Source organism: Balaenoptera ricei, chromosome 10, assembly GCF_028023285.1.
Source record: "Balaenoptera ricei isolate mBalRic1 chromosome 10, mBalRic1.hap2, whole genome shotgun sequence".
Taxonomy (NCBI): domain Eukaryota; kingdom Metazoa; phylum Chordata; class Mammalia; order Artiodactyla; family Balaenopteridae; genus Balaenoptera; species Balaenoptera ricei.
In genome coordinates this window covers 103362999-103389269 of record NC_082648.1, presented here as the reverse complement: position 1 = coordinate 103389269, position 26271 = coordinate 103362999, and the positions used below count along the sequence as shown (strand labels likewise).

The window sequence follows — 26271 nt, the reverse complement described above, 5'->3', positions numbered from 1 at the left end:
ACATCGGCTCGTCAAGTCCGGGCCCTCGACAGGGAGGCGTCTGACTCAAATCGGGGTGGGGGCCTGAGAGGATCCCCCAGCCGGGGGTGGGGGCATCGGGCCCTCCACTCAGGAAGCCCACAGCCTGCACTGCCCTCGCCCAGAGGAAGAGCCAGAACAGCCCGGCTGGGTGACGGGCCAGCCAGAGCGGGAGAGTGGGTGGTGACTCCCGCACCTTCCCAAAAGCTCTCAGCCAAACCCTGGAAAACAGCAGCCCTAGCGGCAGTTGCAGCCACCTCCCTGCTGACCCCAAAGCCAGAGTGTCGAGGACCAGCCTGCGTCACTGACCAGCCTGAGTGAGGCTAGGCGGTGCTGTTAAACAGCCTGAGTGTGGCTCACCAGTATGGTTAACCAGCCTGAGTGAGGCTAGCCAGTGCTGTTAAACAGCCGCTGATCAGCACAGCCCTGAGCAGGGTCAGAAGGGCCTGAAAGGTGTGTGGCGTCCCCATCACGGGGGCAGAGGGGAGACCCTCCCCCACCGCACCTCCAGCCCCCTCGGCTCTGCTCCTGTCCTCCCCTCCCCAAGACGTGTCGCCCCTCCCAGAACCCAACCCTCAGGGCTCCGCTGCCCGCCCCCCTGGAGCCTGTGCTCTGGGCAGCGCGTACTGGGCGGTGGATGTTTCCGGAGACAACTCCTGGACCAGGCACAGCCGGGGCACTTTGTGGATTGTGGAAAATGTGGGTGACTGTGGCTGCTTTCTACGAAGTCAGTCTCCAGGTTCCCCACATAAGTGGAATCTACATTATTTGACCAGCTTCTCTCACCGAGCATCGTGTCTTCAAAGTTCATCCACGTTGTAGCCTGTGCCAGAACCTCCTTCCTTTCTAAGCCTAAATGACATCTCTTTATATGGATGGGACTGTGTTTTGCTTATCCAACATCTGTTGATGGACACTTGGGCTGCTTACACCTTTTGGCTGTTGTGAATCATGTTCGCTGTGAGCGTGGGTGTGCAAGCATCTGTTGAGTGCCTGCTTTCAGCTTTTTGGGGTGCACGCCCAGAAGTGGAGTTGCAGGGTCCTGTGGTGGTTCTGTGTTTGCTCTTTTGAGAAACCTCCTACTGTTTCCCATGGAACATCTACTGATTTCAGGAAGCACTGGCTCAAGTAGAAGGTGATTTGGTGGGAACACAGGCGTCCAGCCCCCTTCCTCACACTGTGCTTACGTTGCAGAGGGCCCCACGGTGAGGCCGGCCGGTCGCAGGGCCGCCCCACAGACGGCGCGCCCGCAGCCCAGCGCCGAGATGGAAGCCCCATTCAGGAGGCAGAAGAGACACCCCGAGGAGCCTGGCCAGTTCGCCATCGCCCTGGTCATCATCTACCGGACCCTGGGGCAGCTCCTGCCCGAGCACTATGACCCGGACCGCCGCAGCCTCAGGTAAGCCTGGCTCCAGGAGCTCGGGGGGGGGGGGGGCGGGGGGCAGTTTCCAGAGGGTTCCGAGGCTTCCATAAGTCAGAATCCCAACCACCGGAACATCTGTACAGGCACGCTACGCAGTGACCCCGGCCCACAGCCAGAGACCACTGCCCTGTGACCTCCCTGGGACAGAGGTTGTGGGTCTGCCTAGTGTTTCTGCCAGGAGCGCGCCTCCTCAGCACACAGCCCAGGCTCCGCAGTGTAACTCCTGCTCGGGGCATCCGTCCCCGCACACCTGCCCGCCACCGGCCGTTGGTGGCCCCAGCGCCTAGGGCAGCTCAGTAAATACCGGCTGAAGAAGCAAATGCCACCAAAGGGCTTCGAGGCCTGAGCAGAGGCGGAGCACAGAGGCTTCACTTTTCAACCTTAGAATCACTTCCAGCTCCTGCCTGGGTCTGTGGTCTCCATATGCATCCTTCCCAGTGGCTGGACGAGGGGCCTCTCTGAGCCGTCACCACTGCACCAGCTTCCTTTCACTGGACATTCCCAGCGTTCCAGGGATTTGCTGTTCTCCGCGGTGGGGCCTTGACGTCTTCGCGCACATACCTTCTCTTCATTTTAAATTTCCAAAGTCTGCCTTTGTCCCAGAGGTGACCCTGTGCTTGCCCGTTGGTGGTAAAACCTTTACCAAGACCACACCACCGCTCCCTCAGCCATGCCTTCCCAAGGGCTGAGGCTGCGGCTCTGAGCTCGTGCGCCTGATTCGGTCCCTCCTGGAGAGACCTCCGCGCCATGCCCTCATCAGGGCTGCACGCAGGTTTGTGCCTGTGCCCTGGCTTCTCCCCTGCAGGCTGCCTAACCGGCCCGTCATCAACACACCCGTGGTGAGCGCGGTGGTGTACAGCGAGGGGGCCCCACTGCCCAGCCCCCTGGAGAGGCCCGTCCTGGTGGAGCACACCCTCCTGGAGACCGAGGAGCGCACCAAGCCAGTCTGCGTGTTCTGGAACCACTCCATCACGTACGGGTGACGCCCCTCCCTGCCCTGGAACGCTGCATTTCCTTGGGGGGCTTTGCTGAGGCGAGGTGTGCCCGCGCACAGGTCCCCAACGCTCCGCTGGCAGAGCGCCTTGGGAGTTCTTCTGTGGCCCATTGCTTCCCTTCCAGCCCCTCCTGGGGGTGTCGGAGTCCCCCATAAGCCCACAGTTACACACCTGTGCACAGGCATGTACACATATGCACACCTGGAAACAAACATACATGTGTGCACATGCACCCAGCTATGACCATGCACACATGTGTACACGAATGCCCACAGACACATCTGGAAACACAGGCATGCACGACGTTCACACATAGGGTCACACACACGTGCACACACATGCACAGGCACACATGGAGATCCCTCGAGAAGACCAGCGTGGAGACGGGGCCCCTCACCTGCGGGACTCCGGCCAACAAGCGCCCCGTCCACCACCAAACGAGGCCGGGGTTTGTTCTGGACACACACGGGGGCGGGACTCAGAGACTGGGCCCAGGGTCCTCCCACCGACAGCGGAAAATCCCTGATGTGTGTAGCGGAGTCCCTCTACCAGGCGAAGGTCCCTGACCTCAGCCATCCCGCCCTGGAGACCCACGTGGCAGCTGCTGGGGCTGGTCTGACCCCTCAGAGGCCCCGCCCACATCAGCAGCATCCATCTGCCTCCCACCCCCGCCCCCGACGCTTGCAGCCAGGACGGAGTTTTGTGCTCACTCCCATGCAGCCCAAACGTTCCCCAAAACTGCGGTTCCACTAGGTGGGTCGGGTCTCTGCCACGGGGTCTCTGCTGGGCGCCCACGCTGGGAAGCAGGTTTAGATCAGCAAGCACCACGTGCCACTCTCTCTCTCCTTCTGTAGTTTCCAAATTCCAGTTAATGAGCAACCAGCATAGCGCCTGGAGGGCAATAGACGCTTGGCTTACAAAAGAGAATGCAGGGTCCACTTTCACGACGAGGCCGGTGCTGAGGTCTGTCTGGCACGCGTTAGGCTCGGCTGTCTCTCATGGTCACTTGATTGAATCCCAGCAATTAGCCAGCCGGGGCTCTAATTATCCTTTCTGCTTTGTGCTGCATCTGCCATCCCAGACCTTAAAGTTCTTAGCAAACGTGTGTTAGCCTTCACGTCCCATTTTACAGATGAGTACACTAAGGATCAGAGAAGCTGCTTGACTCTCCCAGAGTCAGGGAGGGCAGGGCTCTGTCTGAGGCCGCGACACACCTATAGCAGCCTGTCACTTGGGGCTTCCCATCAGTAAAACGGGGTAATGATGGGGCCCTGCTTCCATGCAATTGCCATAAAAAACGTTGTGCAATCTGAAGATGAAAGTATAAAACGGATGTAAGATGTTTCTTCTTAAATCATCGAGCCTCAGAAGGAGACCAAAGCACACAGTGGCTATTTTAACAACTGACTAATGTCTCTGACAAAGGGGCCTGCGACATCCCGTTGAAGTTTTACTGCTGAACGACGCATGAACGTGAACCGCAGTGGGTGCTCTTCAGAGGCCCCCACCGGCCTGGAAAGGGAAGGGAGAGGGTTCACACGGCCTCGGGGGCTGCTGGGGCCATGGTCTTCACAGCGGTGACAGTGGCACTTGGCTGGGGCACAGCAAAGATGTTGCTTGGGCTCCAGTGGGGGCGGGAGGGCCCCAGAGACCCATGCAGTGGAGGGAACCAGCTCACCCTGCTTTTCTCTGCAGCCTCGGTGGGACTGGAGGCTGGTCGGCCAAGGGCTGTGAGCTGCTGTCCCGAAACCGGACCCACGTCACCTGCCGGTGCAGCCACGCGACCAGCTCGGCCGTGCTCATGGACATCTCCCGGCGTGAGGTGGGCACCGCCCCCAGGGCAACCCCTGCCCAGCTGGCAAGTGTGTCCTGGCCCCCCAAGCCCGCTCTTCTGTGAGCTGCATCTTTCCTGCTAAGGGCTTTGAACAAACGGAGCTCCAGGAGAACTGGCCAGAATCTGTTAGGATTTCCGTAACAGAGCCCCCTTAAAAGAGTTTTCAAAGAGCCCAGGTTGTGAATTAGAAACTGTGACGGCGGTCCAGAACCTCAGAGAGGAAACTCCTGGCTGGTACACCTCACTTCAGAACAGGGTTCTCAGCAGTCTGTTAGGTGACGCTGCTGCCGCTGCACTTTGAATTTTAAGGAAGAAAAGAGACGGCTGGCGGGAACAAAGGGAGTGTCTCTCTTAAGTGCTGCACACACTGGCCCCAAAGGAGGCTCGGTCAGGAGCCCCGAGCAGCAGCGGGACAGCTAATGTTTACCCTCCAGTGAGGCACGGGGGCCCAAGCAGGGCGGGGTCAGCCTGGCAGGGTTGTGTACTGATGTCAAGGAGCCAAACCGAGGCCTGGGAGACCTCACCCTGTTTTCAGGCTGGGATGTGACCCGGGCGGCCACACCGTCATCCCTCCCAGGACCTCCCGGTATGCAGCGACCCAAGTTTCTGTCACATTCTTGGGAGGGTGAGTCAGTCACAAGTTGCTGCTGATGGGTGTTAGGGTGACAAGAGCAGAGAGTGTGCCTCTGGGAGCCCAAGACAGAAAGCTCCCACGGGCAGGGGCTTCTTGCCCATGGGCAGAAGCTCCGGGTCCCAGCCTGAAGGGGGTTAATTATTAGTGGTCTTTGTCTATGGGGGGGCGGGTTTGGGGGTCCTCTCATGGCCAGGAAGCTGGGCAGCACCAGGAGGCGACTCGCAGGCAAAGGAAGCAGAAGTTCAGGCAGAAGAAATTAAACCAGAGCAGGAATCAAGGCTCCCACGCCCCAGGTGCCTCAAAGCCAGAGGCCTCTAAATAGCGCCCCAGCCTCGGGGAGTTAGTGCTGCTGCAGCTCCCAGCCTCTCTGAGACCCCTGAGCGCTCAGTGCCCCCCCATCCCCCCCAGGCCTGGCTCTCTTGAGACCCCTGAGCGCTCAGTGCCCCCCCATCCCCCCCAGGCCTGGCTCTCTGAGACCCCTGAGCGCTCAGTGCCCCCCCATCCCCCCCAGGCCTGGCTCTCTTGAGACCCCTGAGCGCTCAGTGCCCCCCCATCCCCCCCAGGCCTGGCTCTCTGAGACCCCTGAGCGCTCAGTGCCCCCCCATCCCCCCCAGGCCTGGCTCTCTGAGACCCCTGAGCGCTCAGTGCCCCCCCATCCCCCCCAGGCCTGGCTCTCTTGAGACCCCTGAGCGCTCAGTGCCCCCCCATCCCCCCCAGGCCTGGCTCTCTGAGACCCCTGAGCGCTCAGTGCCCCCCCATCCCCCCCAGGCCTGGCTCTCTGAGACCCCTGAGCGCTCAGTGCCCCCCCATCCCCCCCAGGCCTGGCTCTCTGAGACCCCTGAGCGCTCAGTGCCCCCCCATCCCCCCCAGGCCTGGCTCTCTTGAGACCCCTGAGCGCTCAGTGCCCCCCCATCCCCCCCAGGCCTGGCTCTCTGAGACCCCTGAGCGCTCAGTGCCCCCCCATCCCCCCCAGGCCTGGCTCTCTGAGATCCCTGAGCGCTCAGTGCCCCCCCATCCCACCCAGGCCTGGCTCCCCGAGTTCCCTGGGCAGCCCCGGCTCACAGCTCTCTGCAAGTTCAGAACGGTGCTTTCTGGAAGTTACCGGAGAACCGGAGCTGCTGGCTCCCCAAATTCCAAACCTCTGTCGGGGGCCAGGTCCTGGACGAGTGTCCTATTTTGCAAAAAAAGCACAGGAGACAACTGTGGTTTCCTGCAGCTGTGGCATCTCTGCCTTTTGCGTGAACTGAGGCTCTGTTTGAAGGTCTCTCAGCTCAGAATTTGGGTGGACAGGCCCCACACCTGCCGGACAGCAGGAGTTATGTGTGAGGGTTTTTTGTTTTTCAATTTTTTTTTCTTGTGGCAAAATACACGTAACAGAAAAGTCACCACCTCAGCTGTGTTTCAGTGTCCAGGTCAGGGGCGTTATGTATGTCCACGGTGTTTGCAGCCGTCACCACCGACCTCCCCAGAACTTTATCACCCGAAACTATTCATTTGGTTTTTGCTCTCGGTTTTTGCACCCCCTTGAGAGCCACGGCGTAGTCACGCTGGTTCCTGCCCGCAGTAATAATATGTTAAATGTGTCTTGATCGTGCAAGCGCTCCATCAGAGCCACGGCCCTTACGTGTTCTCCTGCCTCTAACCAACCCGCCCGCAGCACGGAGAGGTCCTGCCCCTGAAGATCGTCACCTACGCTGCCGTGTCCTTGTCGCTGGCCGCCCTGCTGGTGGCCTTCGTGCTCCTGGCGCTGGTGCAGACGCTCCGCTCCAACCTGCACGGCATCCACAAGAACCTCATCGGGGCGCTTTTCTTCTCCCAGCTGGTCTTCGTGATCGGGATCGCGCAGACAGAAAACCCGGTGAGGCCCCGGCCCCTCCCCTCCCTGCACGGCCGCCTGTGTGGCCACGTGGGAGCACACTCTGTCCCGCCTTCCTCCGAGGCTGGAGCAGGAGGGCTTGTCCAGGCGGAGTGTCTGCTGCTGTTTCCGTCTGGTGGGTGCAGCTGGGAGTCTGGTGGGAAGTTGGGAACCCAGGCCAAGCACGTGGGCTCACTGCTTTGTGCCCGGTGGGAATCTGCCTCCAAGGGCATCGTCGGGAGCCGGGGGCTCCATACGCCTCAACTCTTACTTTCCTGACCCAGACACTAGTGATTTCGTCAGAAATCACATTTGTGAAACCCGAGAGTCCCAGGAGCTGTCACTTGAGCCTGAAGCTGTCCCTGTCGCGCAGCGTCTCCCAGCCCTGCACTTGCTGGGGTGTCATGGCCACGTCTTCGGTGAAAGCCCCGGTGTTTCCCCAGAGGGGGAGAGAGAAGTCTAGGACAGGCCCAGAACTCAGGGACGTGTTGGTGGCGGCGGGTCGGCAGGGTTGACAAGAGAAAGGAGCTTGAGACTCGTGGAGGAGAGGACGGGGTTAGATACGGAGTGTCTTGCTCAAGCCATCCCAGGGCACGTGGGCTCCTGGGGTATCACGTGGGTTCGTGGGGTGTTACGTAGGCTCCTGGAAGTTATCGTTAGGTGATTAGATTATATAGCTGATACGATGACCTCACAGAAAAAATCCTAACCAATCTACAGACGCATTGTAAGAAGTAATTAAAGAGTTTAGCAAGGTACGTTGCTGTCAGAGGAGGTAGATGTATATAATCAGTTGCGTTCCTGCCCACCAGCCACAGTGTGTTTAAAATGTAACTTACAAAGGAGTGGCTGGAAATGACTGCAGCAGAGACCCAGGCAGAGGCTGAAGTAGTTTGGCTTTGAAGGCGGAGAGAATGAGGCTCTGGTTGAAGCCAGAGTGGGGGTGGGGTGGGGTTGGCGGGAGGCGTCTGTAGGATGGGAGAGATCTGAGGCCGAGTGATTCTAGGGGGAGGAGGGAGGAGGGGTGCCTGGTGGCTGGGGCGAGGTCCCCGGCAGGTGGGACAGGGACAGGCCCTGGAGGGGGAGACGGCGGCACGGCCAAGACCACTGGGGAGAGAAAGGCAAGAGGAAGGAGGGAGGTTTGTGGCTTGGTCCCTGGCTGGTTGCAAGTGGTTTTTCATTTTTACAAAGGGGGTTTTCAGAGTTCAAGGGTCACAGCACGTTGATGGGGGGTGAGGGCAGTATAGGCTCTGTGCCCGTGGCTTTACATGCACCCTCTGGCTCGTTGAAACATCCCTGGGGCCCCGGGAGGTGGCAGCATCCCTGCTCACAGGTGAGGAACCCGCGGCCAGCAAGACTGAGTGACCTGGCCCAGGGCAGACAGTTCACTGTGTGTGTGTGTGAGTTCATTGTTCATCACTAGATGGTGACCCTGACGGCCCTGGGGAGACGTGAGGCCAGCTGACCATCACATGTGCATATGTAGTGACTCCGGGAAGTTCCCAGGTTACTACTCTCGCCTAATCCTGACCTCTCCCATGGTGAGGGGTGTGCCCTTACTTTCTCAGTGGACTGTTCCAGCTGCCACATGCTGTTGACAGAGCTGACATTTCTTCATTCCTCATGCAGTGAGGACTATTGATTGTCACTGTATTAAATCTACCAAAGACCCAGACCCTAGAAGCGCTCTCGTCCCTGCCCACGGAGCCCGTACTCCAGACACGGACTCGGATGGTGGTACAGGAGTGTCAGGGGCCAAAATGGCCCCATGGCGGCTGGTGGGGGAGCTGCGCCTGGCCAGAGAGGGGCTGAGCAGGGCCGTCCACTCAACTGTCCAGCGGGAGGGGCCGGGATCGGGAGGGGCCAGGCCGGGGATCTGGTCGTCCGGAGCTTGAGGGGCTGGCCAAGCAGCGCCATCTGTGGTTTGCAGGCAGCGTTGTGCCCTGGAGAGCCGTGACCGGGTCTGCATTTTAGGAGGAGGACCCTGGCGACAGGGAAGATGGGTCGGAAGGGCAGAGACTGGAGGTCAGAGAGGCAGCCAGGATGGCGTCTTCCTAGGTCTGGTGGGAGGAGCGAGGCCAGGACAGCGGCAGGAGGAGAAGGGCAGGAGTCGGGACCAGGTGGGCGTGGAGGGAGGGGAAGGAGGAGGGCGTGAAGCCACGAGTCTCCAGGAGGGGGGCCGCCAGGAGAGATGGAAGCAGACAAGAGTGGCAGGTCTGGGTGAGGCTGGACACACCCGTCCCCTGCGGGCTGAGGCGAGGGCAGAGCTGAGTGTGGGGAGGCTGCCCTCACGTGAAGAGGACGCGTGTCTGTGGGAATGGACAGCCCGGAGAGGGACGTGGGGTAAAAGACACGGATGGCATTTCTGGCTCGCTGGCCAGGGCCCCTTGCAGCCTGGAGCTCTCCCTCCTCGGTTAGTGCAGGCAGGGGGCCCCTCCGGAGGCTGGCGCTAGGGAGGGAGGCGGGACATACAGGCAGACAACCTTGAGAGGTTTGCGTGATGACCTTGGCGGCTCAGCAGCGTGGACACGGGGAGCCCCGGGCCTGGCCCAGGGGACGGACCGTGAGCGTTTGTCGGGCTCCCAGGGCAGACGGGGCACTGGAGAGGCTGGGCCGCCCCTCTGCACCCGCCGGGCTCAGCGCCCTTCCCCTGCCTGCGTGTCCTGGGGGTAGGGGCTGCGTGACTCAGTGCAGACCCTTCAAGGTGCCTTTGAGTGGTCTGAACAGAGGGACGGAGAGCCGGTGACAGGCCACTCCTTGCAACTAAATGCCGCGTGACAAATGCGCAGAGGCCGTCACTCACTGGTTTCAAGCACTGACTCATCCGCCGCCTGGAAGGAGAGCTTTGCAGCCTCCACGCGCTGGTGAGCAGGGAAAAGAGGAGGAGGAGGAGGAGGAGGAGGAATGCCGTGCACATAATTCTGGGGCTTTGGCACCGCGCCTGGTTTTGATGGGTGTTCTGTAAACTCACAATCCCATCTCTGGGTGAGGTTTTTCATCTCCCAGATTACTGGCAGGTTGAAATGATTTATTGTGCATTAGCGTTTGTTCTGTTTCTGGAAAAGGTGGTACCTTCGGTGCAGAAGTTCCTGCATGTACGGCCCCATTACATTTTAGAATGTCAATTTCTGACACTTTTTTTTTTTTTTCCAAAGGTGGTTTTGTGGGTTTACTTTTCACATTATTTAAGGCAACACGCCAGCCTCCTCACCCTTCTTCCTTCTGCTGAGCCAACCGTGCTTTGCACAGGGGCGGCTGGGGGTTGGCGTGGGGTACACCCAGCCCCAGGCTCACCCTTCGCGGCCAGGCTGACCGCTTTGCCCGTTGCTAAGTGCGGACCCCCGTTTCCTGTCCAGCATCTGAGGCAGAGGGCACGTCTGCTTGAGTTCCTGCTTTGTGCTGTATTGGGCAAATATTAATGCTAACATGGTTCCCTCCCGCATCTCCGGGGCTTTGTTTCTGGAGAGAACTCGGCCCGTCGAGGTGGTCTTAGCCGCAGGTGGCACTTGTGTTCCCAGCAAGCCTGGGCTCTGGGGCACTCCCGCAGGTGCGCTGGCCTGGGACTGAGCGGAGGCCTCTGCATGCGTCAGGCGGTGGCCCTCTGTCTCCTTCGCTCGTGTCTGTTGGGGTGTGGGTGTCGGCTCAGGCACTGAGAGCCCGGGAGGTCGGGCTGCCACGACAGCAGCCAGGATTGGACAGGATGTTCCAGGGTGTGGCCCCGCCATGGGCGTGGCCAGAGGCTTTCTCCTCCCTCTCCCCTCCGTCCTCCCTCTCCTCCCCCTGCCAGTACAGCTTCCTGGGACCTGGAGGGGAGCCTGACCGCATCTCCCAGCAGGTGGACCTTGGGAATCCTGGCCGGGCAGGCAGCCCCTCTCAGGAGGACCCGGTGAGGCTGCTCTGGGCCAAGGTGGAGGTCTTGAAGTTCCATCCCGGGGCACTCGGGACTGGATTTGCACTGATGACCTCAGGCTGGACGCCCAGGATCCCACAGTGTCCCCGGCCCCCCACCACTGCCTTCCTCATGTTCTCGCACCACCTTCGGTGTCCAGGGACTCAGGGCTGGGTCACCAAGGCCCCCAGAGGCCGGGCAGCTGACCCTCAGCTGCCCTGCGGAGGTTGACTTTCACTTCCTGGCACTCAGCCACTGGGCAGACACACAGCCCCACGGGGACAGAAACAGAACAAATGCTCTCATCCCTGTTTTCCTCCGCAGGAGGTAGAGGCTCCGTTAAATCAGCGCAGGTGCGACGACCTTGTTTTCATATGATGGCGAGGTCACGAGGCCTGAGGCTCCTCCCTCCCGCTGGCTGCATCCGCTGGACCTCGGAGACCCGCACGAGGGCTGGGGTGGTGGGTGAAGGCCACAGTCACGGTCTGGGGCCACAGCCTGAGCAGCCTGCCTCCGTGATATTCTCTTTCTAACTTTAAATGAAATGCCAACATTTAAAAATTTGGAGCCATGACCTGAAAATACAAATTTCTAGCTTCTAATGAAAACACTAGAGGCTCTGCCCACCCCTCGGCCCTGGGTTATGCTCACTGCTGGTGCCGGTCCAGGTTGGGGGGTGGTCCCCAGGGCCCCCAGGTGCCTCACTCCCTGTCCCCTGTTCCACATCAGGAGCCTGAGACTCTTGGGACTGTTGACACTCAGCCGCTCCTGGGTGAATCAAATAGGGAAAAACAGCTGACCTGATTTCCTTTTTCAGACCTGCGTGCCCTCACGTTTGCAAAGTGGCCCGATCTGGTGTCTGCCCCGCCCCCGTCTCCGCGCCGTCCGGCCCTCAGTCCGCAGCGCGGGGCCCGTGGCCGGCGGGCTGCGCTGAGCGGCTGCCTCTCCCCGCAGTTCCTGTGCACGGTGACTGCCATCCTCCTGCACTACACGTACATGAGCACCTTCGCCTGGACCTTCGTGGAGAGCCTGCATGTCTACCGCATGCTGACCGAGCTGCGCAACATCGACGCCGGGCCCATGAGGTTCTACTACGTCGTGGGCTGGGGCATCCCAGCCGTTGTCACAGGTGAGGAGACCAGGTGGCCCGGGCTGGGGACCGACCCCTACTCGGAGGACCCGCGTGGCATTGCTGATACAGAAACCCACATCAGATAAACCAGCGCCCCCGGGTGCAGGTGGGGGAGCTCTCCGGCCTCCTCTTGGGCACTCAGCAGAGGAGGGGCACCTGCACCCACATCTGCTCACACGAGTGTGATCATCAGTGAGGGATGCGTCTCCTGTCAGGTGTGAGCTCCTTGAGAGCTGGGCCCAGGCCTGTTCAGGGTTTGCCTGTGGCATCTAACGGACAAACACTCCCTTGTCTGCCTGCTTTGTGGATAGGTGGGTGAATGATGGGTAGATGGATGGGTGGATGGATAGGTGAGTGGATGGATGGATGGAGAGACGGGTGGATGGGTGGGTAGGTAGGTAGATGGTTGGATGGAGGGATAGATGGATGGATGGTAGATGGATGAACGGACGGATGGTGGATGGGTGGGTGGGTAGGTAGGTAGATGGTTGGATGGAGGGATAGATGGATGGATGGTAGATGGATGAACGGATGGATGGTGGATGGGTGGGTGGGTAGGTAGGTAGATGGTTGGATGGAGGGATAGATGGATGGATGGTAGATGGGTGAATGGACGGATGGTGGATGGGTGGGTAGGTGGATGGGTGGATGGTGGGTGGGTGGGTGGATCGATGGATGAAAGAATGAGTTAATGAATGAACAGAACAGCAGCACTTCTCAGCACACTTTTCGCTAAATATCAGAAGGTCAAATTTGCTTCCTGTGGGGAAAGATCCCCTCTTGTACTCACAAAGGCAGAGCGGCACCCCCTCTCCTCAGCAGTCCCTGGGTTGCAGGGACCCAGACGCGAAGTCCGAGGCTGGAGGCAGTGGGAGGAGGGGCAGCTGCTGCCCCACAGCTCTGCCCAGCAGCCACCCTGGTTCCCATGGCAGCACCACCAACTGGTCTCCTGAGGCCACTCTGCTCCCACCCAGACGGTCTGGGCACCGGGCTGTCCTGTTGCGACTCCTCTCCCTGGGCTCCAAGGGAGCCTGAATGACCGTTGTCACCTCCATCCAGGGCTGCTGAGGGGGGCATTGGGGGCCTCCCTCACCGGCAGCCGCCTCCTCTTGACCCAAAGACTGAACACAGCAGACACACTACATCGCGTGTTTCCGTGCCGTTTCTGGTCAACTTGTGAGGAAGGTGCTCATTCAGGTGGTTCCTGAGCCCCAAAGACCAGGAAGACCGAGGGCTGGGAGCAGCTCGTTTCAGGGTCCTCCCAGTGCCCATCTACTAACCCCCTAAGCAAGGACCTGGTTGTGCTTGGACACTCAGGACACTCATCTTTAATTTCATCTTAAGTCTGCCCAGAGCCTCTATTATTATTTGGGTTATTTTTTTTTAATTAGCAAGTTAATCTCAGAAACCAGAGCATCGGATTTTATTTACATCAAATTCTATGAAGAGAAATGAAGAAGTCAGATCAGAATCATTTGCCAATTTGCTTATTTTACAAAAGGAACAGTTAGCGTTTGCTGTCTGGTTTTCTGTGCCCCAGTAAACTCAGAGTGTGGTTCCTGGTCTATACTGTACCCCGTTCCATCTCCACCTGTGTGGTCACCTTGGGCGACCCCTCCCGATGGGGCTGGATGGAGCAGAGCATCTCTATGGGACTCTGCATGGGGACAGCCCTTGTCTCAGGTCGTGGGGCCTGACCCAGCCGGGCCTCCTGGACCCGGGGGATGGGGGACGGGGGCCTGAGGCCACCTCCCCATGTGCTTTCCTTAACCCCCACCAAGTCTTAGTTGCCCAAGAACCCGGGAGCATTCGCACGCTCCTTCATTCGTTCATTCATGGTGGGCCTCTTCTGTGCCGGCTCCGTTCTCGGCCCGGGATCAGAGCAGTGAGTGAGAACGGCAAAGCCTGTGTCTTCCAGGAGTCGCCCCTCCAGGGAAGACGGGCATTAAGTGATGGTGAACATGACTCTAGGCTCATCCACAGACGCTGCACTGAGGGGTGGGCTCAGAGCCAGTGGGGTGGGGGAGGATGAGACCTGCTCTCATCTGGGGGGTGGGGTGGGGAGGCAGGCCAGGAAGGCTTCCTGGAGGAAGCACTCTTTACACTGGAGGGCTCGCAGGAACCAGGCTGCTGTGCTGGGGGGTGTGCCTTCAGGGCCCAACACGTGCGATACCTGAGTGGAGGAAGGCTGGTTGGGGACTGACCCGAGGCTGGGCTGGGGCAGAGTGGGGGGTGCCACGTGGTCTGGAGTGTGGCCGTGGCCACGCCACAAAGGGCCCAGAAGGCCGCGGAAATACCCGTGTCCATCTCCTGAGGGCAGTGGGAAGCCATTGCAGGGTTTTGAGCAGTCGGTGGGGAGACTTGATCTTTTAGGGCTTAAGCAAGGGAGTGTGGCCTGTGGAACAGTCCGGGCCAGGTCAGGGGAGGCCACGGCGCGGAGTGGGCTGCTCTTTCGTCCTAAGCAAGGTCTGTGTTGGAGAAGCCACTCCGGACTTCACCTTGACGGTTCTGCAAGGGCAAGTCCTGCTCTAGCTTGTGACACGGTTAGAAACCATGGCCGTGGCTTAGATATATAGGAAACTCCCCATTTGCCCAGCACCTTGGAGTGGTGAGCCGTTCCTGGGGTGTGTGCACGTGTGTACATGTGTGTGTGTGTGGCGTGTGTGCTCTGTGCACGCACATGCGTGTGGCGTGTGTGGCATGTGCCTGCCCTCAGGTCCTTCCTCCCTCACGCCTGTGGTCCATGGCCGTGTCCTGGCTTCTGCGTGGCCCAGCCAGCAGGGCATCCCCATCGTGCTTCGTGGCTGGTCCTGCCGGGTCCCATCACCTCCGTCTTCTGTCTCTCTCCCACCTCCGTCAGCAGCCCCGGCCCGGGTGGGCTCCCCACCTCTGGGGTGAATCCGCGAGCAGGTCGTGGTCATGGTGGGCCTGTGACCGGCACTGAGAGGGCCTTTGCTGGGAGGGGACCTGGGCCTTTGTCATTTCCCGGCTGTTTATCTCGGGTTCCCCGCCCTTCCCTCTGAGGGCGATGCCAGGGGCCCCGGGTCCTGCCTGGGGGGCTGGGAACACCCCGTTGTGGCCACCCCCCATCGGGGTGGCCCTCACTCTTCTCCTCCCTGTTGTCCAGGACTTGCGGTGGGCCTGGACCCCCAGGGCTATGGAAACCCGGACTTCTGCTGGCTGTCCCTTCGTGACACCCTGATCTGGAGCTTTGCGGGGCCCATTGGAACCGTGATAGTCGTGAGTGCCGGGGGTTTCTCAGAGCCCCTGATTATCAGGGACGTGGGAGGCCGGGTGCCCCTTGGGTACGTTGGCTTGAAGGGTGTTTGGGGCTGAGCACCTGGGCGGGACAGGAAGGGCTGACCTGACGGTGATAAAGCCTTGTCCTCAGACCCGTGGATTCTGGGATTTGGTCCAGGTCCACGTCCACTGAGACACCGCTCAGCACCCACCCCCAGCGGGCTCCTGGGCTCCAAGGCCTCATCCCAGGGGGCACCTCCCGAGATGTGGGCTGGAGACCCTCAGAAGCCTTTGGCTTTTGAAGGTCTCTAGTGACAAATACAGTGGAGCGGCCACTGGACTTCGGGTTTCTCTGTTTGTTTGGTTTTTTTTCAGGTCAACACAGTCATTTTTGTCCTGTCTGCAAAGGTTTCCTGCCAAAGGAAGCGCCATTATTATGAAAGAAAACGGGTCGTGTAAGTTGGTGCTAAACCCGGCCGGTGGGTGGGACCTGACGCGGAGCCAGCCCCACCCGAGACCCCTGCCTGTCTGGTTTACACGCCAGGCAGAGCCCCATGAAAGTGCCCGTCACCGAGCCGGTCAGCTGCTGGCTCTCCGGGCCGGTCCAGGGCGTCACGGCAACCACGTCAGTGGGGAATCAACAGGCCGCAGTGGGGAGAGGCCAGCCGTGTCTGGACGTGTCTGGGCTGTGCAGAGCCGAGTCTGGATCCAAGTTGGACATCGTGGAGGAAAGCGAGAGAGGCTGACCTCAGGGGGACTGGGGCAGGTGGCCGGCCGGGATGGCAGCCCGGACCAGGGAGGGAGCATGTTCGGATCCGAGAGATGTTTAGGATGTAGGACCCACGGGGTTTGTGGTGGAGTCACTGAGGGGAGAGGGGTTAGCAGTGACGCCTGGGTGTCCTCGCCTGGACGGGCAGGAGGAGGGGGATGGTGACAGCCTGTGGCGGGGAGGTGCCAGGGTGCCTAGACACTCCCTGGGGTCAGGCAGGGTGGGGGTGGGGGGATGGAACTTTCTGGGTTGGTGGTGATAGTGATGCTGGCACCACAGGAGTGGAGGAGCTCGCCCAGCGAGAGGGGGCAGCACAGGAAGATGGGGCCCAACGGAGAGGAAGCCTCCCATGTTTTCAGGTTGGGAGAGAGCAGGGGACCCACAGAAAAGCCTTGCGGGAGGCAGGCAGGGCAGCGTCGGGAGAGCTCAGCGTGAGTCCAGGAGCCACGAAAGGGTCGGGGGAGGGGAGGACAAGGGTGTCCACTGGGCCAGGTGACCCGAGCCGGGGGGCCAGGGAAGGGAGGATGTGTGAGGAGGGGCTGAGGGGCCGCAGGAGGTGCCGGTCCGCCCGGCCCGCGGGAGAGCAGAGTCTGAAAAGGCCACGGAGGAGCAGAGACCGCGGGCAGGGGACGCGGGGTCGGGGTCCAGCCTGCTCACCGCCTCCACCGTCCTGCACTTCCTCCCCGCCCCAGACCTGCCTTTCCCAGCCCCTGACTCACGTTAGCACACGCAGTTCCCTCCGCCCCCCCGCGACCCCGCCAGGGATGCGCGTCGCCGTCCGTTCCCCTTCAGCTGGGAGACCGAGGCGGAGAGCAGGAAGCCCTTGCTAGGAGCCTGCACAGCGGGCCTGACACCGTCTGGCCACCCGCCTCCTCCGGGTCCACGTAACTTCCGGGCCCGTGCACCGGGCTTCCCGGAGTCGCCGTGGGTGCAGCCCGGGTACCAGTCTTGGCTCCTAGTTTGCTGTTTACCTGTTTGCTTTTTACTGCTCGCCTGCTCCCCACTCAGCTGTCTTTTCCCGTGTGAGCCAGGGGCTGCCTCACGGTGGATGCTTCGAAAGGGTGTGGGAAGGAAGGAGGGTGGGGCACGGCCGGCCGGGGCCGGCGGGGCGGGTGCGAGAGAAGGAGGGGGAGGACGGTGCAGTCACGCCGCGTCCGCCCCCCAGCTCCCTCGTGAGGACGGCCGCCTTCCTGCTGCTGCTCATCGGCGCCACCTGGCTTCTGGGGCTGCTGGCCGTGAACAGCGACGCCCTCACCTTCCGCTACCTCTTCGCCGTCTTCAGCTGCTTACAGGTGGGCGGCTGTCAGACGGACCTGGCGGGGCCCAGGGGTCACCTGTGCTGCTTCCTGTCTGAAGTGCCCCGAGAGGGTCCCTGGGGAGATCCTTGACCTGGCGTCCTGGCTGTGTTCTTGCTCTCTGGACACACGGGGCTGCACCGTGGCTGTCCTTCTGGTGGCGGCGCAGTTTGTTAGGGGTTATGGTGAAGCCTCGTGGTCCCACCACCAAAAAAAAGGTGGCTGTTGCTCCAAAGGCAGCTCTGCCCCGAGCCCTCCCAGGGACCCCCATCCATGGCCTCCCGTGTGTCCGTCAGGACGCAGTCCTCTGCTCAGCCAGTGCGGGGCCTCACCCGCTCCCCGGCCGGCATAAATCCCACTGTGTCCCCAGGAGGCTGCTGGCCATTTACTGTCCGCACCGTGGACCCTGACTAATGATGCAGCACTGGGGACCCGGATGGCCCGGGGGCTGGGGCCTGGGAGGGGGTCCTCCAGGCACCGGCGTGCTGGCTGCCCTGACCAGGCCCCCGACCTGGAGAAACTGGAAGCCCCTGGGGCAGGGAGGCCGGGCGTGGGCCGTGGTGGGCGTCGGCACGGCCAGCTCTGCTCTGGGCACCGTCAGCTCCACGTGGCTGAGCTGTGCTCCGTGCATCCTCCGGGCAGGCAGGCGGGCAGTGAGGCAGCGGCAGGGCCCTGGCTTCTCTACGGGGGCCAAGCCCGGCGCTGACCTGCCCCCTCCTCTGCAGGGCCTCGCCGTCCTCTTGCTCCACTGCGTGTTCAACAGAGAGGTCCGGAAACACCTGAAGGGCGTGCTCGCCGGGAAGAAGCCGTACCCCGACGACTCAGCCACCACGAGGGCCACCCTGCTGACGGTAGGAGGCTCCCGGGGACGCCAGGGCCTGGACCCGCGTCAGACACAGCCCCTTGGTCTCGCGTCCCCCACAAAAGGGGGCATCACAGACCCGTCCCCGGAGCGTGGCATCCAGCCTTCCCTGCAGCCCCAGGAGCGAGCCGAGTCGACGGGGTGGGGTCTGTCCCGCTCACAGCCTCTCTTGCCCCCGCGGCCAGCCGGGATCCTGGCCAGAAGCAGGGGCGGTGGGAGCTGCCACCGGGCCGCTGTGCTCCGTGCTCGGCAGGGGCACGGTGAGGGTGCTGCGTGGGGGCTGGTGGTGGGGACCGAGCCACCCTCTGCACCCTGGTGGCCTCTGCTCGGCCGATAACCAGCCCCCTTCCCCCAGCGCTCCCTCAACTGCAACAACACGTACGGCGAGGAGCCCGACGTGTTCCGCACGGCCCTGGGCGAGTCCACCGCCTCGCTGGACAGCACCATCAGGTCAGGCCGGGCCGGCGCCCCTGCTGTGGCCGGGGTGGGGGGGCAGCTCTCCGAGCAAATGTGGGCTTTGCCGCCTCCGCCCCGAGCTGTGTGCCCTGCGGTTTAAGTCCACGTGTGTTTACCCGTGTGCTCCGGGAGTCTCGTGGCAGAGAACCTTCCAGAGCCCGGTGTGGCTGCCCTGGCACACGCAGAAGGCGCTGGGTGACGGCGGGTGGCCGGTCATGCGTCCCCCAGAGCAACGATGCTGAGCGCACCCACCTCTACCCTCTCCAGGGACAAAGGGGGCCAGAAGCTCAGCGTGTCCTCTGGGCCGGCACGGGGCGGCCACGGGGAGCCAGGCGCGTCCTTTGTCCCCAGGAGCACCAAGAAGCCCCACGGTACGTGTCCCCTGGGGCACGGTCTCCTGCCAGCCTGCGTGTCTCCATCCCTGGGGGCCGTGGCGAGAGCTTCCTGCTGGCTCTCAGCTGCCCCGTGGCCCCTCGGTCACCGGAGAACATGCAGCCTTGAGGAGGTGGCCACTGCGCACTGGGAGGGTCAGCGGGCACCCAGTGCCCTCCCGTGCCCAGGCCCGGGTGGCTCCGCCCTGCCCCTGGCAGGAAGCCCCCGCCCCCGCCTGAGCACTGTCCCTCCCGCCCGCCCTGCAGGCCACGACTCGGACTCGGATAGCGAGCTGTCCCTGGATGAGCAGAGCAGCTCTTACGCCTCCTCTCACTCCTCCGACAGCGAGGACGACGGGGTCGCGGCTGAGGACAGATGGGACCCGGCCCAGGGCCCCGTGCACAGCACCCCCAAAGGTGAGCGAGCCCGCTGGCCGCAGAGCGGCCCTCAGCCGTGGCCGCCTGCCCCTGGGACGGGGCTGCGGCGGCCGGAAGGACAGCCCCCTGCTCCCCGTCCACAGAGCCCAGGTGAGGTCTCGGGGGTCTCTGTGGGACCCCCGCGGCCAGGACTCCACGAAGCTGACCCCACGGCTGCAGGGAGCACGCGGCTCCCGGGTGTGGGGTGTGGGGTGCGGGCGGGGGCTTGAGGCCGGGATCCCACCCGGGACCTTCCCTCTCTAAGCCTCGGTCGGGGTCCCCACCTGGACGGCGCGGCCCGGCCAGGCCTGCGGGTCGGGGACCGTGGGTCAGCGCCCCCGGGACACGCTCCCGCTGAGCCGAGCAGGCAGCCGCCCCGCAAGCTGAGGGCCCGTCTTGTGCCTCAGCGGACGCCGCGGGCAACCACGTCCCAGCCGGCTGGCCTGACGAGAGCCCGGCCGGGAGCGACAGCGAGGAGCCGGGGGAGCAGCCCCGCCTGAAGGTGGAGACCAGGGTCGGCGTGGAGCTGCACCTGGACGAGCAAGGCAACCACTGCAGCGAGTGCCGCCCGGCCCAGGAGAGCGGGGGCCCCAGGCCCGCGGCCGCGCCGCCCGGCCAGCCCCCCGGGCAGAGGAAAGGTGCCGAGGGCCCGCGGTCCCCGAAGCTGGGGGCCGGGAAGTCCCTGGTCCTGGGGGAGGCAGGCCCAGGCACGGGCTCTGGGGGTGGGGTCCCTGGGGCACGGGGGGTGGCGCCCGGCAGGGCAGGGGTGAGACCCGAGCGGGGGAGGAGTGGCCGAGAGCTCGGCTCTGCATGACGGTCCCTCCCCGAGTCCACTGCATCCAGCAGAGGCAGCCCGATCGTGACCGTCTCGATCCCCCCGCCCCCGCCCAGGCATCTTGAAAAACAAAGTCACCTACCCGCCGCCACTGACGGAAAAGATGCTGAAGTCGCGGCTGCGAGAGAAGCTGACTGAGCGTGAGCAGAGCCCCGCGTCCTCGCGGCCGTCCTCCCTGGCCTCCAGCGACGGCGTCCGCGCCCCCGACAGCACCATCCCCGCCAAGACGCTGCACCGGGAGCCAGGGCGCGAGCACCTCAACGGGGTGGCCATGAACGTGCGGGCCGGGAGCGCCCAGGCCCACGGCTCCGGCTCCGAGTGAGTAGTCTAGGCCGTGGCGGGAGGGACGGCGGGGGCGGCCCCCGGCCAGCCTCCCCGTGGTCCCCCATCTGGAGGACAGGCCCCGAGCACAGAGGCGTGCCCAGGCAGAGGCCCGGGGGCTGCAGCGGGCTTCTACCCGGGAGAGGGCCCCTGCTCGGGATCAGGAGGAACCGGCCAGAGGTGGAGCAGACGCCTGTCAAAGCCCTGGGTCCCGTCCAGCCCTGAAACTCTAGGACTTGACACCATGTGGGACCAAACGTCTTATGAGCAGTTTCCTTGGCCCAGGGTCATTACTGCCCCATTTTGTGGTTGAGGAGACTGAGGCTGGTGGTCGGGGGGCGCCTGGCCGCAGAGTTGCGGAGCTGGGATCCGGGTCCAGACGTCCCAGGGAGGTGGGAAGAATGGGAGCCGGGTCTTCTAGAACGACCTTCCCAAAACTTAGAGAATGACTCGGGTTGCTAGCCTTGGTACTCCAGGCACCGTGCAAGGCCAGCCCTGGGGAGGACACTCGGATGGGCCTGGGTCTCCAGGTGGCCCTGGCCGTCAGGGGTGCAGGTTGATTGTCCCCTCCCCTGCCTGCCAGTGTCGCTGTGTCCACACATGAGTGTGCCCTCCGTGGAGCCTCCGGGCACCCCGACCCCTGAGTGGGGGGTTCTGCCCCCTGCCCCCCAAGTGGGGGTCTGCCCCTGCACAACCTTGGACCCAGCCCAGCTGCTGGCTTCACGGGTGGCAGGGGCCGTCCTCGCTGACCCTCCTCCGCCTGCCTGACGGCTTCTTCCCACGTGCAGAGGCAGTAACGAAACTTCACTTTGAACCATCAGGAAACCGTGAGACAAGCCCATCACCTCCGCCCAGGCCTCTGCTGTGTCGTTGTGCTCCTGGACCTTGGAGCCCGAGGGGCCCCGGCCCTGTCAGTGAAGCAGGCCCTGGTGGCGGGGGCCCCATGGGGCTGCAGTGGTAGCCCCGTGACTGGCATGACTGAAGGTCCAGACACAAAGCCCTGAGCTGCCCCGGAGGCTCAGGGCCCCTTAGACCCGTGACAAGTGCCAAAGGCCACAGGCACGGGAGGCGTGGACTCCCGGGCCGGCACAGCTCAACCCTCGGACTGCGGACAGAGCCAAAACCGTGCGCTGGCCTGGCCGGGACAGGGCCCAGCAGGAGAGCTGGCCTTGAGAGGAGCCGCCGGGCCGGCTGGCCAGGACTCAGGGCCGCAGGCAGCTCCCAGCAGCTCCACAGCCCTCTGCAAAGGCAGCCCTTGTCTTAAAGCAGATCACTTTCCTTTGTTGCAAAGGTGTAGATACTTTTGTATATTTGTATGGAACTTTGAAAAGGCAAAAACCTCTGTATATTTTGCATTTGTACTGACTCTGTCCATACTCGGAGATCCGTGGGATGATCTCTCCCTCTTTCTGACGTCAGGAAGATTGCACAGCCAGCCTGGAGTCTGGCACGCATCCAGCAACTAGTGTCCCAGCAAAGCAGAGGGGGGTAGTGTGTAGGGAGTGCTGCCGGACAGAGGTTCCGGTGCTGCTTCCAGCCCAGAGGCGGGAGCCCGTGGGCATGACACGTGGCCGCCTGGATGTGCAACACATTTGCATTTGCGATGCTTGCCCTCAGCTCCCATCTGCCTGGACGGGTGTGGCTCCGAGACAGGGCCATCTGGGGCTGGACCGGACTCGGGAGCTCTGCTGAGCGTGGGATGCAGGTGCACACGGCCGCGACCGACACACTGGTCATCCCCTGCCCCCTTCGCTGGGGTGGGCCCCACTCTGAGCCCCGCAGGGCCTCCCTGGCCCCCTTCCCGGTCAGCGGTACTGCAGGTGGGGAATTCCTTTGTCCCTCTGCGCCTGTTCTCGGCGGGACTGTAAAATGTTCACACGTTCCCGATTCAGACGGAGGTATGAGGTCTTCCAGGATGTCACATTCCTTCCTGCCAATTTTCTAGCTCTTTTAGACTCCGAGGAGCTCCAGGCAGGCGGGGGTCTCACCCCCAGAGTCTGACCAATTACTTCATTTTGCTTCAAATGGCCAATTGTGAGAAGGGACAAAGCCTCAGCCACACTGTTCAATGGTTACCAAGCTGTTTTTTGGAAACTCACACCAAGGACCGGCTGTGACTGTCCCTCTGTGGGCAGTCGGCACAGCGTGGCCTGAGGGGCTGTGGAACGGGGCCCAGAATTATTCAGACACGTCTTATTTCAGTGTTTCTTTTGTTCCTCAGTCGGATGCCCAAATAAATGGTCAGCACAGCTGCCTCCAAATACGAGAAACCATAAAATATGATGAAAATCAAGTAAAATGCAAAGATGTCCATACTGTATTATGTTGATGAAAATGCAAGTATTGTTAATGGCTGAGAGGAAAACATACCTGATACTCAGGTCTAAGACCACAGGCTTCATACAAAAATGAAATGCGATCCCAAAGCCCTCACACTTGAATGAATTATAAATGTGCCTTAGCAGGGGAGTGGCCTTTTCAAGATACAAAATAATAGTACCTTCAAACGTTTACCATTGAGGAGACATTTTCTAAGTAAAAAAAAAAAAGTGGAAATATTTTTGAGTCTGAACACTTCACTTTCGTATTATCCCATATTCTTCTGCAACTGGATTTTGTCCCTTGAGATGTATTTAGTTTTTTTCATTTGATCAGAACTGTTACCAAAAAAACAACTGTCAGTTTTATTAAGACAGGAAAAATGTAAACCTATTTTTGTGACTTAAGACTTTATGAGAGATACTAGACACTGGAGGTTTTTTTTTTTTAAACAAATGTGTATTTATTAATGTTCAGAACACTGGAATTGCAACACAAATGAGGAAAGAGTCTACAATAAATTAAGATTTTTTTGAATTTGTACTTCTGCTGTCTGGTTTTACCCCCACTCCTGCATCCCTGTTCCCGCCCCTTCCTAAGGCAGCCCTGGAAAAGGGACCATGTACAGGATGCTGACAAGCCGGGGGGAGCAGGAGCCATTCCGGAACTTTCTATTCATTTCCTGCTCATCCAGACTCTTGCACCTCACACTTCAAAATTTTTTTCCTGCACCAATCTCTTTTTCCTGTCTTTCTGGGACGCCAGTGAACACAACTGGTTCCTGAGGCTTTGTTCATCTGTTTTCACTCTTTTTTTCTCTCTGTTCTTCAGATTAGATCATTTCTAGTGATCAATTTTCAAGTTGACTGATTCTTTCCTCTATCATCTCCATTCTGCTATTGAGCCTATCCAGTGATTTTTTTTTTAACTTAAAATATTGTAATTTTAAGTTCTAAAATTTCCATTTGGTTCCTTTTTATTACTTTTATTTCTCTACTGAAGACTTCTAGTTTTCCGTGAATTTCAAGAGTGTTTACCTTTACCTCATAGAGCATGATTATAACAGATGCTTTAAATTCTTTGGTAATTTGGGCATCTGGGTCATCTTGGGGCCGCAATCTGTTTTCTTTTCCCTTGGTGTTTCCTGGTTCTTTGTAGGCTGGCTAATTTCAAACTGAATCCTTGATTGACATCTTTGAATGTTACATCATGAGCCTCAGGGTCCTGTTAAGATCCGCTGGCAGATGTCAGTTGTTTGTTTTAGAATGCAGTCAACCCCATTAGGTTCAGACCACAAGTTCTGTCTCCTTCTGTGGCTGTGACTTTGCTGTGCCGCCTTGGGTCCACTCTGTACACCTGCCACTCCGTTAGTCTAGGACTTGGGGTGGTTTATATCCGTTCTGCCCTCAAAGCCTTTCATATGCTGCTTTGGGTCTGTTCCAACTCAGGGTGAGCCAGCGCCTGTCAGTATATATGGAAAGCGAGGGGTCCATTCCGCCAGCACTCTCTCCTCTCTGGGATTTGCCTCACACACTGTTACTCCTAGGGCCCCTTTTCTTGGTTCCTCTATCCAAAAAGATGGGTTTCTTCCAGGGTTCTAGCTGCCTGCACTGCCTCACTTCCACCCACCTGGGGCTACCTTTGGGGAAATCAGTGGGAGCAAAGAGAAGACAGTGGGGGATCCCACACACTCTTCAGCCCACAGGGCCCCCCCTTCCCAGGCCTCTCTTGGAGTCCCTGCCCCAGTGCTGGCCACACAGCTCCAGAGGTTGGGGCCATCCTTGGGTAAAGCCTGGGAGAAAAAAAGAGGAAAACCACCCATGAACGCCCCACCCCCAAAGGTCACTCTCAGGTTCTGCTCCCTCCCCTGTTCCCCTGCTAACATTCACCGGTCAAGAGTGCCCGGTCATGAACGTGATAGAATACCACCATCTCAAGCCAAAAGTGCTGCTTAAAGGGGACACGTGAGGAGAGTAGCCCCCGGCTGAAGGGAGCAGGTGCGTCCGCTGGGCCTGGGTGGCCTCCCGTGGACGTAAATAATTGCACTCCATACCAACCTCTAGCCGAGGCCACTCCAGGACCCGCGGGATCGAGACAGAAACACAGACGTGAACACTGAACATCTGAACGCCGTCCAGGCCCCAAAAACAACCAAGCCTCCCCCGTCCCAGCTGTGGGAGTAAGTGCTCCCTCACATCACGCTGTAGCCTCACTCCAGGCTCCCTCCCTGTAGACACTGGGGGTGCAGGGAGGTCCGGGGCTTGCAAAGGCTTCCGGGGACGTGGGCAGAAGACAGGCCCCGGGGGTTGACCCTGACCCGAGCCTTCTAGGAGCGAAGCACAGGCCCGGTTCTAGGGTCTGTCTCGCTGAGATTACCCTGGAAATGATGTGGGGAGAGGAGAGGGGGGGCGGCGGGAGGGGGTGGGTGCGGGGAAGCTCTTGTTTACATCAAAGGCCGGGAGTCGGTGCGTGAAAGCATCCGGCTCTGGCCCCTTCTCTCGTTATCGATGGTGTGGGAGTGACCGGGCCCTGGCAGCAGGGCACCTGTGTGGGAAAGAGAGAGGGGAAGCCCACCCACTTCTCAGCCCCAGCCCCTCTGAAGGTCACCTGGGGGTGCAGCCCTGGAGTCTGGGGGAGGCCAGAGGCCCAGGCCACGAACTCAGCCCAGTGGTGCCCCCCGGCCAACAGCTACACCTGAGTCTCTGAGGCGTTGCCCAGAGGCCTCCCAGAGTCTGTCAGCTGTGCCCCCAGAGAGAAGGTGGTACTGCGGCCCGGAGGCTGCCATGGGCGCAGCCAAGGGTGAGGCCTGGTGACCCGGGGGCAGCGGCAGGCTCGTGCTCCCTCCTCCCGCCTCCACTGGCCGACCTGGCTGGAGGCCTGGCGTCGGGCTGGCAGGACGGGAAGAGCCGTCTGGAGGCTAGAAGGGCGGCCTCCCCTCTGCTGGCCTGTGTCCATGCTGACTGCCTCCACCCGCCCCTCCTCCCGCTGTGGCGGCTCCCCAGACGGGGCCAACCCCCGCCTGACCCAGCTGACCGCGCCCCCGGGGGGGGAGGCCCGGTGGAGCATCTCCAAACCTCCCGCCTCCAAGTCCTGCGGTGGCTCCGCAGCGGGCCTTTCAACCGCCCACGGCAGGACGACGGCCACCCCAAGATGCCCGCGGCCAGAGCCAGCTCCGAAGGTGCTCTCATCTGCCACTCAGCGCCCGGCGAGCCGCCCGCCGCACTAAACGCGCACATGCTCTATGGCGTGTGTTTGTGTCCCGAAGGGCACAGGTTGAAACCCTAGCCCTGAGGTGGTGGCGGCCATTGGGTCTTGAGGGTGGGGCCCTCACGAAGCGGACAGGTGTTCTTCAGAGGCCGCAGGGAGCTCCCTGGTGGTCCAGTGGTTAGGATGCAGCACTTTCACTGCCGAGGGCCCGGGTTCAGTCCCTGGTGGGGGAACGGAGATCCCACAAGCTGCGCGGCGTGGCCGGGGGTGGGGGGGTCCCAGGAAAACCCCTGCCCCTTCCACCACACGAAGACACAGCGAGAAGACGGCCACCGGCCACCCGTAAGAGGACCCTCCCCCGTCGGAGCCGGCACCCTGGCCTCAGACTTCCAGGTTCCA

At 61.1% G+C, this 26271-nt stretch overlaps 1 protein-coding gene across 3 annotated transcripts in view; it reads left to right on the top strand.

Moving 5' to 3' along the window:
• Positions 1 to 23178, top strand: part of CELSR1 (cadherin EGF LAG seven-pass G-type receptor 1) — a 150946-nt gene extending 127768 nt beyond the window's left edge. The window contains exons 21-35 of one of the 3 annotated variants that reach the window (XM_059937181.1): positions 1213 to 1417; positions 2247 to 2414; positions 4132 to 4258; positions 6562 to 6762; positions 11603 to 11777; positions 14908 to 15020; positions 15396 to 15475; positions 16955 to 17081; positions 17810 to 17935; positions 18302 to 18396; positions 18670 to 18773; positions 19041 to 19190; positions 19598 to 19828; positions 20082 to 20343; positions 21168 to 23178. In XM_059937181.1, coding sequence (XP_059793164.1) covers positions 1213 to 1417; positions 2247 to 2414; positions 4132 to 4258; positions 6562 to 6762; positions 11603 to 11777; positions 14908 to 15020; positions 15396 to 15475; positions 16955 to 17081; positions 17810 to 17935; positions 18302 to 18396; positions 18670 to 18773; positions 19041 to 19190; positions 19598 to 19828; positions 20082 to 20343; positions 21168 to 21177 — 2174 coding nt within the window. In that variant the 3' untranslated portion in view covers positions 21178 to 23178. Of the gene's footprint in view, positions 1 to 1212; positions 1418 to 2246; positions 2415 to 4131; positions 4259 to 6561; positions 6763 to 11602; positions 11778 to 14907; positions 15021 to 15395; positions 15476 to 15564; positions 15916 to 16954; positions 17082 to 17809; positions 17936 to 18301; positions 18397 to 18669; positions 18774 to 19040; positions 19191 to 19597; positions 19829 to 20081; positions 20344 to 21134 lie in introns of those variants that run through there. The other 2 variants (XM_059937180.1, XM_059937182.1) reach the window with 2 other exon arrangements.
• Positions 23179 to 26271: the final 3093 nt, after the last annotated feature.